This window comes from Achroia grisella, unplaced genomic scaffold (genome assembly GCF_030625045.1).
Source record: "Achroia grisella isolate CSIRO2021 unplaced genomic scaffold, CSIRO_AGI_Agris_v1 utg6051, whole genome shotgun sequence".
In the NCBI taxonomy this organism is placed as follows: domain Eukaryota; kingdom Metazoa; phylum Arthropoda; class Insecta; order Lepidoptera; family Pyralidae; genus Achroia; species Achroia grisella.
Window position 1 is genome coordinate 209,534 of NW_026712961.1, and position 18,410 is coordinate 227,943.

The following is an 18,410-nucleotide window of genomic DNA, read 5'->3' on the forward strand; positions in this document are numbered from 1 at the left end:
TAAATGATAAAAATACATAGACATATTTTTTTACGTAATTACATAAATATTATACATAGAAAACACCCAAACCGATACAAACAATTATATTCAAGAATACAAATGTTTGTGCCATGCGAGGAATCAAATCTGCGACCATCGAAGTAAAGCAGTGTGCTAAACCGCTAGATCAACATGGAATGGCCTTTTAAATTTATATAATATCATAAACGATAGTTTTTAATAAATTTATTTTAAATACTCTTATGATAGTTATAATTGTAATGGTATAACACAGACTTCAAATATTAAATATATTGAATTCACTGTAAAGCCATTAAACTGTCCGCTGCATTTAATGTATATTCTGACTCAATAAGTAAAATATATTAAGTTCATACTGGCGACATTCTGCAGAAACTACCAAACATCTTGATAATTACTACTACTTGTAACCTGCCGCCATTTTTTTCTATTTTATTGTCTAATCTTAACTTTGTCTTTAAAATAAGCCAAAGAAAATAATTTGCTTTTCATTTTAGCAGTGTAAAATAAAATAAAAGTCTAGTAATATCGGTAAGTACAACTTCAGTTTGTTATACTAGTATCTATAGTTACTTATTATGGAAGTGAGTATATATGTATGGTAAACCATGATATCGATTAATTCAGCCGGTTACATTTTAATAGTTGTTATAACATTCATTGTAGTATGAAGTCTACTATTAAATATTTCTCTGCCATTATAATGTTATATGTAATTATAAGTCCGTTTTCCTTTCTTTTTCCTGCAAAAGTACGATAAAACATTTCGAAAAAGTATACATTTCCATTCAGTACATGTTGTATTGAGATCATAACATAATTTTATTTTTATGTATATTAATTTCTGCTCCTGTCTTCTTCCGAATGACCATGTCCGTTATTTATTACAAGAAACCTCTCTCGAAACAGTCTCATCCGTCCTGTCCAATTTCATGTTTGGTTATGTGCCGTTATAGAGTAACAAACAAACTCATTAATACATGTGTAATTTATTAATAATTAATATGCACTTTAAAACTTATAGAACTCAATATTTTGTACAAGACCCAACGCCATGGTCAAGTAGATTTTTAATCAGATTTTAACACGTGTTGTTTCTCTATTAAATTAGTAAAGTTTAAAATGATTAGAATGTTGCGAATATGGTTACTTATTATTAATATTAGTTTGCCTATCTGCAATACATATCCATCAAAATAAACAAATAATATCAAATATGTATGAAAGATGTGTTTTAGTAGGGCAGAAATATTTGTCAAATTATTTTGTCATGTCTGTAAGACTTGGGTACTACTTTTACATTCATGGGTAGATTATTTAGATGTTCATCATAACAGTCCTGTAAAAACAATTGAATAATGATAGAAAATAATAGTATTTCTTACTACTGTTTTATTGTTATATGTGTTGGGGCCCTTGCACTAAGATACATAATAGAAGGCCACTGGGGATGTATGAAAGAATGATGAAATCAAATTATTAAGTTTATCATGGTGAATTCATGAAAAGTTAACCACAATGGTTTCCATAAAAGCATTGTAGTGTTCAACATAATAGAAACTACCCCCCTTATCAAAAACCATATCTCAAGAGATGATTCACTTTGTAAAAAGAAAAAATATTATTAATAAATATGTAGCCATTCATTAAGAGTAAGGTGTCATACCTCTGTACCATGCAATCACATTACAATATATTAAAAATGTAATACAACATGCAAAAGTGATGCCACAGAGTACAATTCCATTAGACAGATGTGATGACCCACACTTCATAGTAATAATTTACCTTATCTGTACCAATATTATGGGAATAAATAATATAATTTAATTCCTCATCATAATTTACCTATCTTAAAAAAATGTTTCTAATAAAAATTATAAAGCCATGAGTACATAATCAAGTGGTATTAAGGAAATACCTAGTATGACTTACCTAGGAGTATGTTGCCATGCCCAGTGAGTGTACTATCTGTCTTATATTTAAATTATTTAATATCTAAGCAATTGTAAAACTTAAGTTGTGAAATGATTCTTTTCATGATCGGCTTTACATCAGTTATGCTGTTGATTTTTTTAATATGCTACAAAGTCTTATATTATTTTATAATTGCCCTTGTAATGTATATTCTGCAATTATCTGTAATTATTAGGAATACCACCTGGCTACCATTTGGTTGTATTCATATGGGCCATCTGTCCACTTTATCCATTTTATATGTTACTTTAGTGGCAAAAAAATTATAACTCACCGGATGGAAAGTAGAAAATGTCACCTATGAATATAAAGAGCACCAGAAACGAATGTGCAATATATTATTATTAGTAAAGGTTCTCTTGATGCATAACTGCTAAGGTGATATGCTACTGTATTCAGTAAAATTAGTGATTTTATTTCTATTATTTAGATAAAGAAATAATTTGTGATAAAAACATTGTTCTAAAGAGGTAAATTGTTGTTGACTCTTTAAATTTGGCACAGTGTCACTAGTTGGTGTGGTAGGTATTCATTGAAAATTGCCTCCAATTTTGCTATATATCTAGGTATATATATATACCTAAATCTTGCAGACAATTTGGTCCATTGTATTGATTAGTATGGTTAAGTTTAGATTGCACACTTCCATTCTCACGATTTTTAAGTTTAAAGTACTTATCTAAAACCATTTTGTTTATTATCACAATACTTTTTTTGTGTACATAACACATGTACCAATGTAGCAATGATGTAACAGTAACTGCAACCGTATATCATCATGCAAGTACGAAATTTGCGGACGAGGACTTTTTCATCCTGTACAAGTTTTTATCAGATTTAGATTTTTACAAAAATCGATCAAAATGTGATGTATTCCTACAATGTCCTAGATCATAGTACAGTTTTTATTCAAATTCACATTTTATTCTTTGTACTAGCCGAAGTTCATGGTTGACAACCCTGATATGTGATGTACCATGTCAGGTCGACCTCCACGCGGTTTGGAAACCATCGTGTTAAATTCCCGGTAAATTTATCACGATGGGCTAACTGACCTGACCTCATGCTCATCTTATCATCCTCCACTGGTGCCCCGCCAGCGTAAACCGTTAGCGCAGGCGGGATCACCATTCCATTATCATCCAAAAAAAAAAAAAAACCCTGATATGTGGTCCAATTAATTTTGCTGTGAATTTAACGAAAAGGAATAAACATCCATATAATTATTTACAAACACATTACCGCAAAGTCGCGTAATAGGAACATCCTCGGACGTTAATTAATTTATTGTTTAAAACAGTTTTCCTTCCATCGAAAAACACTCCTGTGTCCAAATTGTGGAGCGTCGAATTCGATTCATATTTATGAAAATATGAAATTAATAAGCGTTCGAATTTCGCTCAAATCATCTTGATTTAGATATCAAATCTAAGCATACTTGTCCTGGCTATGAAACAATCAGTGAAGAGCCAAACGCAAGTCTATAAACACTCGTAGCAATACCAGCTGCCTATCACAAAATTTTTAACTTTGGAAACCAAAGACGTTTTTATGTATTCCAGTTGCATTTCAGTATTTAAAAGTTGTTTCAAGCACATTATATTTATTACATGTCATGAGTATCTCTATGGAACTCTACTAATGGTAGTTCGTCACGTTATCTGGTTCTTTATATATTGATCAGCCGAAGTTAGTTGCATATGCCTACTTATAATAATGATCTATCTATCTATATGTTTTAACAAAAACGCGTTTTCAATAAATATATAATCACTAACTGACATCGCAAACGTTGTTTTGCCATATTAATTAAAATCGCTATAAAAATAGGGGTTGGTGGTAGAAGGTTGAAAAAGGCTGTAAGTATGTATTTTTAATGCCAAATCATAATACAAAAAATTTTTGAAAAATAATGGACAATCATAATACAATAACTAGAATATTATATATAAATTGTAGATGTCAATATATTTGCAAATGAATTAGTGGTATAAAGTGTAGACTTATTTCAATATCGAATAACAGAATCAAGACGAAACAGAATAAATCGAATAACAAATCAAAGAACACAAAATTTGGAATTAATAAATAGCTAGAATAAATTTCCAGATTATAATAAGTTGGAAAATTCTGTATCCTATATCATTGGATCGGAATTACTGTTCAGAGTAGACCGGCTAATCACGATTCAATGTGCATAGGCTTTTGTATGCATGCATTATTAAATTGTCGTTCAGATTGACTATATGAAAATAATGCAATCTCGAAACGCTGTTGTAAAGAAACATCCAATCAATATTTGTGAGTTTTTAAAAAGTTGAACTATTTTATTCAATAACCCTTCAAAGTTAGCTGTCTATAGGGACATTAAATAGAACCATGTTATTTATTGCATCGCGTGCGAGCTCCGGACTTATGACTGCTTTTACGGTGTCCGCCATTTAATTTGTACGTACATGCAATACACACTACATAGCCATTACATGCGGACTGTTGGAGAAAAACGGGAATCTAATTGTCTCCTCATCCTCCCCATGTGAACGGTATCGAGGTGACGTGGTGGTATATTGACCACCAGCCACGCCACCACCGGGGGGTATCCCAGGGGGTGGCGCCGATACTGCCATCGAAAGTAGAACGTAATAATTATCGGTGGTGGGCTGGGGGCCGATGGTCGCGGTTCCCGCGGCTCGACCGTCAACAAACCGTCGCACGGCAACTGCTCATGACATATGCATGAGAGCGGTACGGACGATACCGCCGCTTAAATATACAAGGACGGACGGGGAAATTACTACAGAAGCAAATACATACAAGATGTCTCCCGCCCGACTGACTGCGCCGTCGTAGCGTGTGGCACGCCCACGACTCTACAATTACACTCACGAAACGTCCAACCGATACCTTTCTTACAATTCCTAACTATTTTTGCCTGTTAACCACCACCTAATCTTTTAAAAGTCATGAAGACAACCCCCGGTACAATGTTAAAAAGAACAATTGTGAATTGTTTTTGATTTCTTTGTACCCTCACACGCAAATGTTAAACACTTGATTGGGGTGTAAATTCCGTATGCAATACAATTTTCTTGTAACCTCTTCATAAAAGACTGCATGCTCTTTGTTGTATTCTGTATTATGAATACAATTAATATTTGCTTAGCAATTCTTATATGGTACTATCCCTGAGACATTGGCACATGAGGATGCCAATTGAGAAAAACATGTTGGTGTTGTTTGAGCCTGATTGTACTCCTTCGAACGTTCTAACAATTTAGAGCATAAAGAGCCACCCGATAGTACTAGTACGGAATTATTCACGTAATATTTAAGCAGTTCTCATAAATATTTATTTGGCCGAATACGGTACACAAAACGGATATAAATACTTCAAAATAGTACTTACGTAGTAATAGTATTGCCGTATTCCAGACTAATATTGGGCTGGTGGTTAGATGTAAAGTTTGTGTATCTGGAGAGAGCACAATAGATCGGTGCGACCAATTTAGTGCTTACTTAGGTCATCCGTAGACTTTCCTTTACTAAAGTTCATGACTTGTAATTCCTCTGTCTACAGCTTTAAGCATGTTTTAAGGTTCCATACCTTTAAGGGTCACTTCAATTACTGTTATTGTCAGTTTTTTGCCTTTCGCAAGATCTTTCAAACCTTTCCTTTTTAATATAAATTATTTTTTTTATAATGAAACTATTACGAAAGTCAATAATATTTTCTTGATTGTATTGGAATGGGGGTATGTGGTAGGTAGGGGGCTAACGGCGGTCCCGCCCGTCGCGTTCGAAGGAGCCCCGCAAAGAAGTTATGATCGATAGGAGCATCAAATATTCATGCACACTGCCTGCCCACGAGGAAACGGAATGGATAACCGTTCCCTGAAAGGCCACAAGGGGCGTACACGTAACTCGTATTTCCCTTTTCCTCTAATTATATCTTACTACCGACAAATAAACGGAATTTTATAAATGATATTAATATAATTGTATTGTATTTTTACTAACCAAATAATGTTTCTCGTTTTGACGCCTGCATTAAGATAAAATGCAAAATGAGGCTATGTATATATAATTTCATTTTAATGGCAACATATCTTTATTTTATTCATAGTTTGTCCAAATATATGTATGTAATTCATACACTTATTTTCTTGGTATTATTAATATAATTATTCTTATTTATTTCTATTTGCATGTCACCCACCATTTCTTACTGTTGTATCTGTTACCAAAGATGGTCTTGAAAAAATTGTTTTCAGCAACATGTATTTGGTTTACACATTCAATCTATCTACCTACTAATTAGAATATGCATTAAACAATTATCTAATGTAGGTTACTTTATATCATTGTTCAATGCATATTCTATCTATTTATCTTCATACACTTTTGCTGTTATAGTATTAGTAACATTTGATAATAAAACGAAACTTATGAAGGCATGTTCGTTACATTTTACTCAGAAAATGTTTGTGATTTAATATTTTTTTATTTATATTATTTGAAAGTAATATAAATATATCATTATTCCTCTCCTCGACACATTGAATGGAGTCTTTAATGTATATGTTGTGCTGGAATATATAAAAAAAGTATGACAAATGGTAAAGCTCTCATTTAGTAGTTTAAAGTATTTTTTGGAACACGTTATCCTAACATATAATATCCGTGATATCATTCATGAATTGCCATTCCAGAGGACTAATATGTTATGCCTCGTATTCTGTAATTTCATTCCTTATAGAATAGATTATAATAGAAATAATATAGATAACAGTCTAAATTTTGCATATCAACAGAATATTTTTTGGGGAGATGATAATGCCAAAGATGTAATACTTAATGTAGTTAAGGTTGTAACATTTTCACGGCTCGTTGCGCATTAGTCCTGGTCCTTGGAGCGAAGGGTATGCTCTCGGCGCCCGGGTCACTCCGTGTCCCCGAGCGTGAAATACGAACGGTCGTTTATCCAGTGGCAGATATATGAGTAACAACATATCATACCATTGAATATACCGTTTTATTTACTGATACTTCTAACTCTAAAGTAGGGGAATGTATTTAATTTAGACCGCAACTGTTTTTTGCGACATCCTTTTTTAATGTTATAATATTCTCCTTTTCTATTTTACGTTCAAAACACTTGTGTTGGTTATATTTCACCCAAAGTGTAGTAAAACATCGTCTATGATAAGAAATGTATTGTTAATTGTTTCATATCTTGGAATATTTTTCCATAATCGACTATTTTCACATCCTTAGACCTAGAGATGTTTGTTTGATGCCACTATAGTTTCGTGCAAGGGATACGTTAGCGTCATATTGGCTTGTACCTTAGGTTCAGAAATTGGGATCCTTACATATACGACATTGTATATTTCAAATTGTCTGACTTTATATGCAAACGGATCGAACAAACATTGGACTTAATGACAAGTAGTAAACCCAAAAAATCTTCTGTGTTTAAATATAAACGATATTAAGGTATTTGTAAAATGTTGCCTTATAGGGAATGACAACCTGTTCACAACAGTACCTATACCATAATTGAATTTCCCTTCTACCAAAGCCTCTATCAATAATAGATTAGGTCCTTGCCAACCTTTGCGCAGACCTCGTTCCCTAAATGTCTCCAAATTTATCGCGTAAGAATCGTTTTAGCGAAATATACGATACGATCGTACACTTTCTCGCTCGTAGCTACCTGCCGCTAGAGCTCCATTACAGAGAAAAACCGCATATTTATTCCATGAATTATCCTATACATCCTCAAAGAAGATAGGGTAAAGCTATACAGTAGAAACATATATACATATATTAGACGACACAGCCCGCGATAGCCTAAGAGCTCGTAAAGCCTTGGTAAAACGATCTTCTGTACAGAAATTAGTGATGAATTTAGTAAAAACAAAATTAAGGCAGGCATCAGCCCTGCACGTCTTGTGTATTTTCAACATATATAATATTTAAAACACACAATGTTTTCAAGTGTAAAAGATGAGCAAAGTTCATGCAAGCCTAATCATTGACTAGAGCTCATGTACCCTCGATTGTCGTAATGTTTTTCCTACTTAATACTGAATACACTAAGTCGTATTAATAATTCCATCTTACAGGGACATTCTTTTTTACTAAAAAAATATGGACAACCTAACCTAACCTATGACGTACAGGACTGATGTCTGCCAACTAGTCGTAATCGTACTAAACATGCTATGATTCATCACTAAAACAATTTAGCCTTACAGACAGACCGTTATATCCTAAGGGTTCACAAGCTCTTAGGCTATATTTTCAAGTTTGTCAGATATGCGGCGTCATTTTCCGAATGAATAATTCACATCGTCGAGGGACAAACTGCTACAAATAATAACATCAATTTTGTTATTAAAGTGTACCTACGTATAGTGGACATTGAAGTGTTTGACTTATTGTTTAGTTTTACTGATTTTAATCATGCATTCTTTCACTTAATGAGAACTTAGACCTCATTAGTTACTCCTTTTCTTACCATATCATCTTTCATACGGTCCATCTATTCTCATCTGCAATATATGGGATATATTGACTAGTGCCTTTTATGAAATTGAAATGACAAACCGACCGACCCACCTCCTGTTAAACGTAGCGTATATGTACACGAATGTCACGTTATCATGACACCTATGATAGCGCTTGAGCATTGTTATTCAAGAGGACTAAAGATATCATGGTTGTTATCCTGCAATTTCACTACCTAATCTGTCCCTACAACACGTGTAACGGCCCAAATGAGAGGCTGATTGCGAAAAATTGAGTACAGCTTACTGACTCTACAACTGAAGTATAACTTTCAAAGCAGGTTGCTTGGCGGCTGAAATAGGCATTCATTAAACAAACATGTTAACTGTGTTCGTTGTTCTATTAAAATACCAAATTATTACAAATTGATTAGTGGTTTATTGTCGTGATACAATACTAGTGTATTCTCGTAACGTATTAGCCGTCATTGGTATCGACGTAATCTACTCATAAAACAAAGAAATATCGCCCCATTTAATGCATATTGTGTGCTATGTACAGTACTTTTAAAATCAAATTATGTATTTGTTATTCATGTCATGACTCAGATTTTTCTTGCTGTACAACACTCAATTTAAATCTTCTGCCCGCCGAAGACCCCTCGTGTAATTCATTCTCAGTCATCGAAAAGTAATTCAATAAAAACGAACGGCAAAAAAAAAGAGTACTTTTAATGATGATCTATTATAATTTCATGTAAACAATTAAAAAAAGTAATCTGTGGGTTTTGGAGAGAGTATTGACTATTGTATTTTCGGAAAGTGAAATTTCTTTATTTATTTATGTTTTACTTCCCTATTCTTGAATTTAAGTAATGATTTAACATCACATTAGTTATCTTGAAATGTGTAAGTAAAATACATCGTTCTAGGATAAAGTCTAAAAATCGATACATTATGGCTACCGTTATTACTGTATATTAAATTGCACTCCACACAAAGACTGAGCTTCATTTCATATTAAAATTACAAACCTAGCATGTAGGTTTCATTTCTGCTACAGGGAAGTTTAATTATAAGAACTAATAATTACTTGCTCTGTAATAAGCATAGTATCTGTCGATTCCCAGGCCCATATTGTGTACAATAGTAATTTCAACTCGACCGAAAACCCCACGTCCAGTCGAGCGGGTGGTATACGCTCTACGAGTTCCCATAGCTATTTAAATATTTCAACAGTCAGTGTACAGCAAATTACAGACTTTGTTTCAAACCCCCACAGTTTCTACAATTGCCCGTTTAAAATAATGTACCACGGATAGAAAAGTAAGAATAATTAGGTCAAAGCTGGTTGATTGTTATTGCAGCCGCCTGGTCACACATACTTTATGACAGCACCTGATAGTTCACACAGTATGTACCTAAAAATATGTACAGCAGGCCTTTAATATGTCCTATGCGACCTACTTTTATGTACTTTTTATTGCTATGTAATTTTCATGACATGACGTGGACTTGCATTGTCTATGATTACCTGAATATGATACACTGTTGCAAGGTATAAGGTAGGTGTATAAATAAATTAGCGACCTGCCCCGACTTTCCCTCGGTACTCATAATTACAAATGATGTTAAAATACGGCATATGTCACTGAAGAATATTGTACCTTTCCTTTCAATCAGTGAAAGAATTACTTAAATTGGTCTCGTACTTCCTGAATTAATATTATTCATAACAAATTTGCCTTTGATAATAATACAGATTTAAAACATCTATATTTATTCAGCATGTAGACGACAGTACTTTAATTATTATTAACCGATGTTGTTCCACTGCCGGGCAAACGTATATTTAGTTAATTTAAGGATAAATAAAATAAAGTATTCATTAATTGAATAAGTACTACATGTAATATATAATTTTAAAGTTTTGCAATTATAACAGTTTTGTTTTGATATATTAACAAGCCGGTCGAGCAAACAATTTTGTATGTTTTGTCGTTCATTTAATTTGTAAGGTAAACATGGGTGTAATATGCCAGCTAAAAGCTTTTTGATTATTCACAATAGTGACCTGTAAAGCCAATATGACTGACAGTTATGTAATCTTGTCTTTCAACAAATAATAGTGCGCATTTGTTTTGTTGTCTGGTCGTCGGGGCAACGTTTGTCTTCGATACCACCTCATGGGTTAGCTATTAGCCATCGACAAATAAATAGGTACATCCATCCATAATACAAATACAACATTGAACATTTGTATAATAAGAAATTTATTCTAAAAGACAGGTGCGTGTTTGATCGTTACCATTATTTTTATGGTGTTCAACTGTTTAATGTAATGATGTTACAGATCCTCGTGAGTTATGTCGTTTAAGTACATGCATAAACAATCTACATATAAATACCTGAGGTAGACTGTAAAAATTCGTCTTCATGGATACCTCAGTCTGATCTATTTCACTAGTTTGGTTTGTAAGCTGTATTTCAGTTATAGAGTGTCACGAGACAGAAAAATACACGATTAGAGGCATCACATCTTAGTCCTCTTGAATGGCAACTTATGAGTGATATCACATGATAACATTATTAACGCAGTCCTGTTCAATGTAGACGACTGTCATTTAATGTATTATCATTCGGTTCGCCAAAATTAAATTTATTTGTGATTTCGCTGCATCTGTGACAAGTTCTCATTTGATGTTGAGCATCATATTGGAATAAAAACAATATTTATAAGTCTCACAGGATTATTTCTAAACTAAATGTTGCTGTGGACCAAAATATGCATAATACGGCATAGGTACCTGTAGATATCTCTATAATTAAATTCGTATAAATATACGTTTATAATAATATGGTTTACCACAAAATCATTATGATATAATGTTCATAATGACCCATGTCATAAGGTTATATTTAAGCCTCGATAAAAACTACTTCGTACTTAGAAATGTTTTACCTAACCTATAGTTATTATGATGTAGAATATAAACATACATATATAAAATTTCTATCTTTGTTAACGTAATACAACCTAAAACTATGATTGTTAGAATTTATATTGTTAGTTTGTGCGTTTGTTTGCGCGCTAATCTCAGAATCAACTTGTTTGCGGTTTTTAATAATGTACAATACATTACTCATAACCGCAAATTTTGCAAACCGGTAAACTTCGCTTAAAGATTTGTTTTGGATTTATTTCAATTGGTATACAGACAAAACATACGAATTTGCAGACTCAGCTAATTATAAATGGCAATAATTATCTATGTATAATAGTTAAATTAGTGATCATATAATTACATTTCTTTATGAATGTTTCTGTTTTCATATGAAGTACTAATTATTAATAAGAAGGAATTGTAACAATAAATTTGACATCCATTAATTTTGTCAATTTGTTAAGTGAAGTTGTAGGTGGACATTAGGGGCACCTAACGACTACGTCGCATGCCATCGGTATGGATGTTTATTATTTATATTGCTCTCACTATCGGCATTTTAGATGATATTACTTTAATAGTGACGCTTATACTTATATCTATAATTTTATTACAACTTAATGCATTATATTTTTGATGTCTTAAGTACTGCAAAAAAAGGACCAAACATGTAACTAATGATAATTGATAATTAAGTAATGTACCATAATGAAAAAAATAATTAGAAAAACTATATATTGACAAAGAAAGTTGTATTCTAATTATCAGTCTGAAATCATTTGTAGATACTTGTATATGTGACGGCGAAGGTTGTATACTAAATTATATTCATATTATACGTATATGTATATACAAATATCTGTAAAAAAATACCAAAAAAAAATGTGACAAAATTCGTCACAATGTTTAGGAATATCGTGTATATAAATAGATAGTAAGAAAACTTCGCGAATTCACAATAAAGACTTAAATCGATATGTAGTTACAATTAGTTCGATATTTTTAAAAATAATGAAATTTTAAATAAATTTAATTGTTCACTTCTGCCGCGATTAGAGATTAGATAAATCCTGCTGAGTCCGCGGGTTATGGGTAAGGTCGGGTCGCTGGGAGTAGGTAAATGTTTGCCTATGTATAATCGCATATTAACTAAACAAAAATATCGCATATTAAATAACAAAATTATTTAACTGTGAATTGTCTACTACTAAATAGTGGAAATTCATGTTATTGTTTCTTTCGTACTCATTGAATGCTGTTTACTTCAGCTGCCCTTTACAGCTTCATCGGGCGAAAATGGGCGAGTAGACGGAGAGGGGGGTTCACCATCTCTTCACATTAAACTTTTCATACTATAGAATTATTCTAATTGTTTTTGATTTGTACGTAGTTTTGCTGAATAACAAAATTGAAAATATTGCAGTTCTCGAATGATTATCCCTCATAGGTAACGTAGTGTAAGGCGTCCCTCTACAAGACGTAACATTGATCTTAAATGTGAGGAGTCTGTAGATGCTAGGCAGGTTTGAAATGCCCTTTGTATTTATGGGGTTATGAACAATAGACAGTAGCGTCCCACCAAATTTTCAGTTGCGGCCTATTTTCTGCAAATAGGTATCGGTTTATTAATGATGAGCCAAAATTGGACTGCGATAAGGAATCAGAATATCATTGTCTAAAGGTGATATGTAGGTTAGTCTAGGCACGAGGCTGGGTGTCTAGCGGTGTGACTCGTTAAGTCGTCGTTTCCGGGGCACAATGAGAGGTAGGGTGTTATCGACAGGGCGGCGGGTGGTACGCATGTGCACCTCCGGCGCCCCGGAGTCTCGGGGGTGCCTTACTAACGCCCGTGCAGAGCCCGAACGGTGCCAGTTCTCTCGCGTTCCTCCACATGAGCGGTCGCAATAAGTCTTCAAATATGGGCTCACACGCGCTAACTATCTCCAATACACGTTACAAAGTAGGTTGCAATACCAAAGTGTAATAAGTACTTTATAATGGTATACCAAAATCTAATTGTTATTACGTCTCTTGTTCTAGGTCTAAACCAGCACGTACTAAACGCCCGGACAAATTGGTGAGTTTTATAAAGTTATATTTGCTAACTAGATTTTTCACTGTGTTCCATTCTTTGTTCTTTTTTTATTATTAGAAAACCTTTTGTTCATATTGTGAGGAACCCTTATTCTTTGTTCGCTTGTTCTTTACGAGCGTACCTTTTCATTTTCAGTCATTTTCTAAGCTTAAATTATAAATATGACTGAAAATGAAAAGAAGTTACGTGGTTATTCTGTTTTGTTGTTATCCTTTGTTATTCTTATCTTTTGTTAGGGTTCTTTATGTAATGATATTTATGAAATTAAAATTTTATTAGTATAGAAACAATAATTTAAATTTAATTTATTTTCATAATAAAACGGAACTTTAATTTTAATATCAATCAAATATATATACGTTATTATTATATTATTATTACGTTATTGAATAGGTACTATACTGTTATATTATTTCGTTTGACCGTGTATATTAGGCTGGCATCTTTGTTCTCGGAACATCCACACCTGCCTACCTATTGCCACAGCGCCGCTACTGCTAGGCGCGGCGCTAAGTCATTCCCGATTGTTATAGTCATACTTTATTACACACTTAGAACGCCCTTAACCTCATTCTTCTGTTCATAAAGTTTTTCGCGACGAAATCAATCGTTGCGAATTATTTTATTACTCGATTAACTACTTCATAAAAATCCGATTGGGGCGTTGATAAAGTAACATCAGTAAGGACGTATACGGTCTTACCCCTCTTGTGTTTCGCTCTTTAATTTCAGTGAATTCTAATCGGTTATTAATGCTATATACATTACTCGAACTTGGTAATTGGGTTTTATTTGTACTTGAAGCGAAAGTACAGGAAATTAAGAAAGTTGGGCTTTTGGAACGGTTGCAGGGTGGCGGTACCCTTTTGTGTCTCGCGCAAATTGCTCGCGACTTGAGCGTTGGCGTGCACCTGCGGGGGTGTCACTGACCTCGTTCACCTGCTGCCAGGCAGACGACTCGTGTTAGCATAGACTAGGTTTCATGTGTTTCACTAGTTTCCCAAAAGAATACGTATTTGCCAAGTTTTTGCTCGGTGACACGATGTACCAAATCCTTTGTCTTGATAGGAACCGGAATATTTTTATTTTAAGTTAATTTTTATTAACATCACTCTGTATTATATGAAGACGTCGTTTTAGTATAAAAATCGTGATAGTTTTAAAGATGTAATACACTTACCATAAAAAACGTACGTACTTAGTCCATGGACTGCACAAGAATTCACTGCAAAAGTAGTTTTATCAGTTAACAAAGTATCGCCAACTATGCACGCCAACGTTGCAATCACGACATAATAAAATACTACAAAAATTCCATAAATTAATTAACTTTGTAGTCGTGAACTGTTGAGTTTATGGAATAAGTATTTTCAATTGATGCGCAGCACCGTTGAAGTTAATAATAAAAATTGCAAATGACCTATGAATTTTTTTATTTATAATTTTCGCGTTAACTTTATTTACATTTTCTGATACGAAAAGGACTGTATTCTATGCACTTAGTATCTTAGATCATTATGCGTGTAGAACCAAGTCAATTAGTATAGTAAACCAGGCCCGCCCAGCAACTCGGAAACTTCCGTCACAAGAAAGCTTCTCGAAGCGATTTTACAGTTCCGAGTGCGTGATAAGAGGTCATATCTACGATTACTCGAGCTACTATTTCTTTAGCATCAAAACACTCTCAATAAAGAAAACTGTCTGTGGCACCTAAAGCTTTGCTTAAAAGAAAATGGCGCGTTACTGTCTTATTATTTTAACATTGATCCCGTCTACATAACTTAACGTAATCGTTTATTTAGTGACCTGTTTTTAAATTGGATGATGATGGATGGATTGTTTGCACTTGTATATTCGTGGGCCTTTGGGGAAGCCATGTTCTAATAAGAACATGTCCATAAATGTCCATAAATTACGTGAGATGTTTAAGGGGGGGGAAGGGGTCGAGTCTCAGTGAAATCTCATCTAAGCTTACGTTGGAGACAGGGGGGTCTCAGCAAATATAACGCAATTTTTTCTGACTGAAACAAAAAAAAAACTATTTTGGTCCATTTAATCCAGATTGTACATGCTTAAGATTTAATCTTAAGCGTAATCGTAATACGACTAAGATCATTCACTAATTCCTTCGAAAGAAAATAATTTCATTCATACTTCGACGTTATACATCTACTGACTGTCAAACCACCATATTTGTTTTATACCAAATAGCTCAATTTAATCTGAATTTACAGTATAGTGTAACCCGTCCTTTGTTTTCGCGCCACTGTCAGCCGAACGCGTGACTCGATGAACGAGAGCGTACGTGATGATTTAGAGAAAAGATGCTGCAGTACAAGCGATATTTACTTTGCATCTATCACAAGAGCTGCAGAGCACAGGCAAGAAGTTCACATTGCACCAGCTAAGCAAGTGCGTTTGTTTCGCAAAGTGTGACCCCCACGGATTGTCACAAGACGAGCTAATGAGTTACTGTGCGCAAGCACCAACGGCTTAGAGTGGCTAGATCAGAACGATGTTGAAGGTGCAGATGATTTTACTGAAAATCATATGGACATGTTGGTTCCAATAGTCTCTCTTGAGACCGCGCATGATTCTCCATGGACTGAATTAGAGTAGATATTCTTTTTTTAATTGCAGTAGTTACGATTTAAGTATTCTATTGTAAAATTTTTATTACACTTATAACTCTCAACATAATTGATTACTAGTCTTAACTAGTCGTAAATAAAAGCACGAAGCAATTTGTTTCTTTTACTACAAGAATCTAACGCGTTTACGTAAGAAACCCACATTTTGAAAAATCTCTCGTGAGATTGGGGAATGGGGGAGGGGGTTGATAAAATCTCACGATATCTCACCTCCAGAAAATTCAAAAAAACACCTCACGTAATTTATGGACGACCCCTAAGGGACTCAGTAGAATCTGTATCGGTAATTTAGTAAGGCCGAGTCTAAACCTATTAATCGAATCTTCAATACAGCAAAGTACATCTGTTCTTCTATTTTCTTTATCTTCCACGAACCCCAATTAGGCGCCACTTATACCTGGGCTTAACTTTCCTTTTTTGCACATATCAAATTAATATACTTGTTTTATTTCTTTAGATTAGCTAAATTCGTAATAGCAGTATGAAGCGTGACGCGTACGGTGATGATGGCCCCGTCCACAAGAGGCAGCGGCACACCGACGACGAAGTCACTTTCTTGATACCCAGCAAGGTAAGAAACATTTGTACCATCATTAGCCCATCCTTATATTACGCCACATCAATGTCGTGATTTTTGACCATCTCGTTTTTGCATTAGTTGATTTAATTGGAGAGCCTAGTGTCAATCAATTGGAATTTAATGACAAACAAGGTGATAGCAGATGTACCTATTGAAGTGGTTCTCTTCCCACATACTCATGAGCAGTACCTACCACTGCCACTGGCATCATAGAACATATTATTTATACCATTGCATTGTACCTGACTGAATGGCCATTCTAGAGGACTAAGATGTACCGTGTTGTACCCTTTAATTTACGGCCATATCTCATGCTTCTAAGCTTAACACAGCTTACAAAAGGAGTTGTTTAGTTGTAGAACTTGATGAGGCAAAGATACCCAAGAAGATGACATTGTAGAGAATCGATATCGTTTCTCAGTGCAAGAAAGTCATAGTTGTCATAATTCATGACGTTATTGTTTTTTTTAGTTTGATTTAAAAAAAACAGTGCTCTAGCTATCATATTATTATTACGCGTACATGCACACTACGGCTATTGTAATTTTCAATATTAATATTTAATAAAAATACAGGTGGCTGGTTCGATCATTGGGAAAGGTGGCACCAATATATCAAAACTTAGAAATCAGGTCAGTGTTTATAATACGCACAGGTCAATACTTAGTATAGTAAGTACTTCATCACATTCATTAAATAATTAAATAAGTATCTAGCTAATTATTGGTAGATATCTTAAAATCATACATTTATTAAATTTAATTATTAGCTAAGTAATTGTAAACACATATTAATTAATTGAATTAATATACATTTAATCAACTGGTAGATAATGAATTGGTTTTATACATATTGGTATTTGTTAAGTATACACCTAGTAATTAAATAAGTAAGTGTTAGTATATTATTATACAATTTTAATGTATTTTATTAACATTTTTCACTCCAGGTACGTCTACCAATATATGTTTAATTAATAATTGTACTGCGGAGCCTCCATCGGATTGCATTACAGAAATACAAAACTATGAAACCCAAATTCTCTGCATTTTGCTATGTGGTCACTATCATCAATCTCGTAGAATGGACAGAGAATTAAATCAAGATTTTGAAAGAAGCCAGTGTGAGTTCCGGTGGTAGTTTTAGCCACCGAGGCTCATGCCAGCGGCCAGTCCGTAGGCTATAGACAGATTAACCCCCCGGCAGCCAGTTGCAGGTCTTTAGCGCCCCCGAGACGCCTCTGTGTCTTGTAGCGTGACGCGCCGCGCGCCTCCACCTCCGCCACTTTCTCTCGACCATCTCCGACGCGGACAACATCTTACACGGGGAATTTCAATCGCGCATAACCGGGCAACATTACAATGAATTCTGGACGTCATCATTTGCAAATAAATTAAAACGTCACAAAATTCATTGTAATATATCAGCTGTTGCTAGAGAACCGGACGATATATAGCAACTCAATCAATTACCTCATTATACATGTTGCCCGGCAATCGTTCTTAAAAATTACCCTTGTAAGTGTAAAGCGTAACTAAATGTCCATGGAGTCTTTAAATAGTTGCATCTAACAAAACAACCAAATTGACTATGTCCAATTTTCCTATAGCGCAATGATTGGTCATT

At 34.0% G+C, this 18,410-nt stretch overlaps 1 protein-coding gene across 2 annotated transcripts in view; it reads left to right on the forward strand.

The window, feature by feature from the left end:
• The first annotated feature begins 409 nt into the window (after positions 1–409).
• Positions 410–18,410, forward strand: part of LOC131848946 (heterogeneous nuclear ribonucleoprotein K) — a 29,585-nt gene continuing 11,584 nt past the window's right edge. The window contains exons 1-4 of one of the 2 annotated variants that reach the window (XM_059198907.1): positions 410–555; positions 13,499–13,535; positions 16,662–16,775; positions 17,360–17,416. In XM_059198907.1, the coding sequence (XP_059054890.1) occupies positions 16,686–16,775; positions 17,360–17,416 (147 nt within the window). In that variant the 5' untranslated portion in view covers positions 410–555; positions 13,499–13,535; positions 16,662–16,685. Of the gene's footprint in view, positions 556–13,298; positions 13,419–13,498; positions 13,536–16,661; positions 16,776–17,359; positions 17,417–18,410 lie in introns of those variants that run through there. The other variant, XM_059198908.1, reaches the window with a different exon arrangement.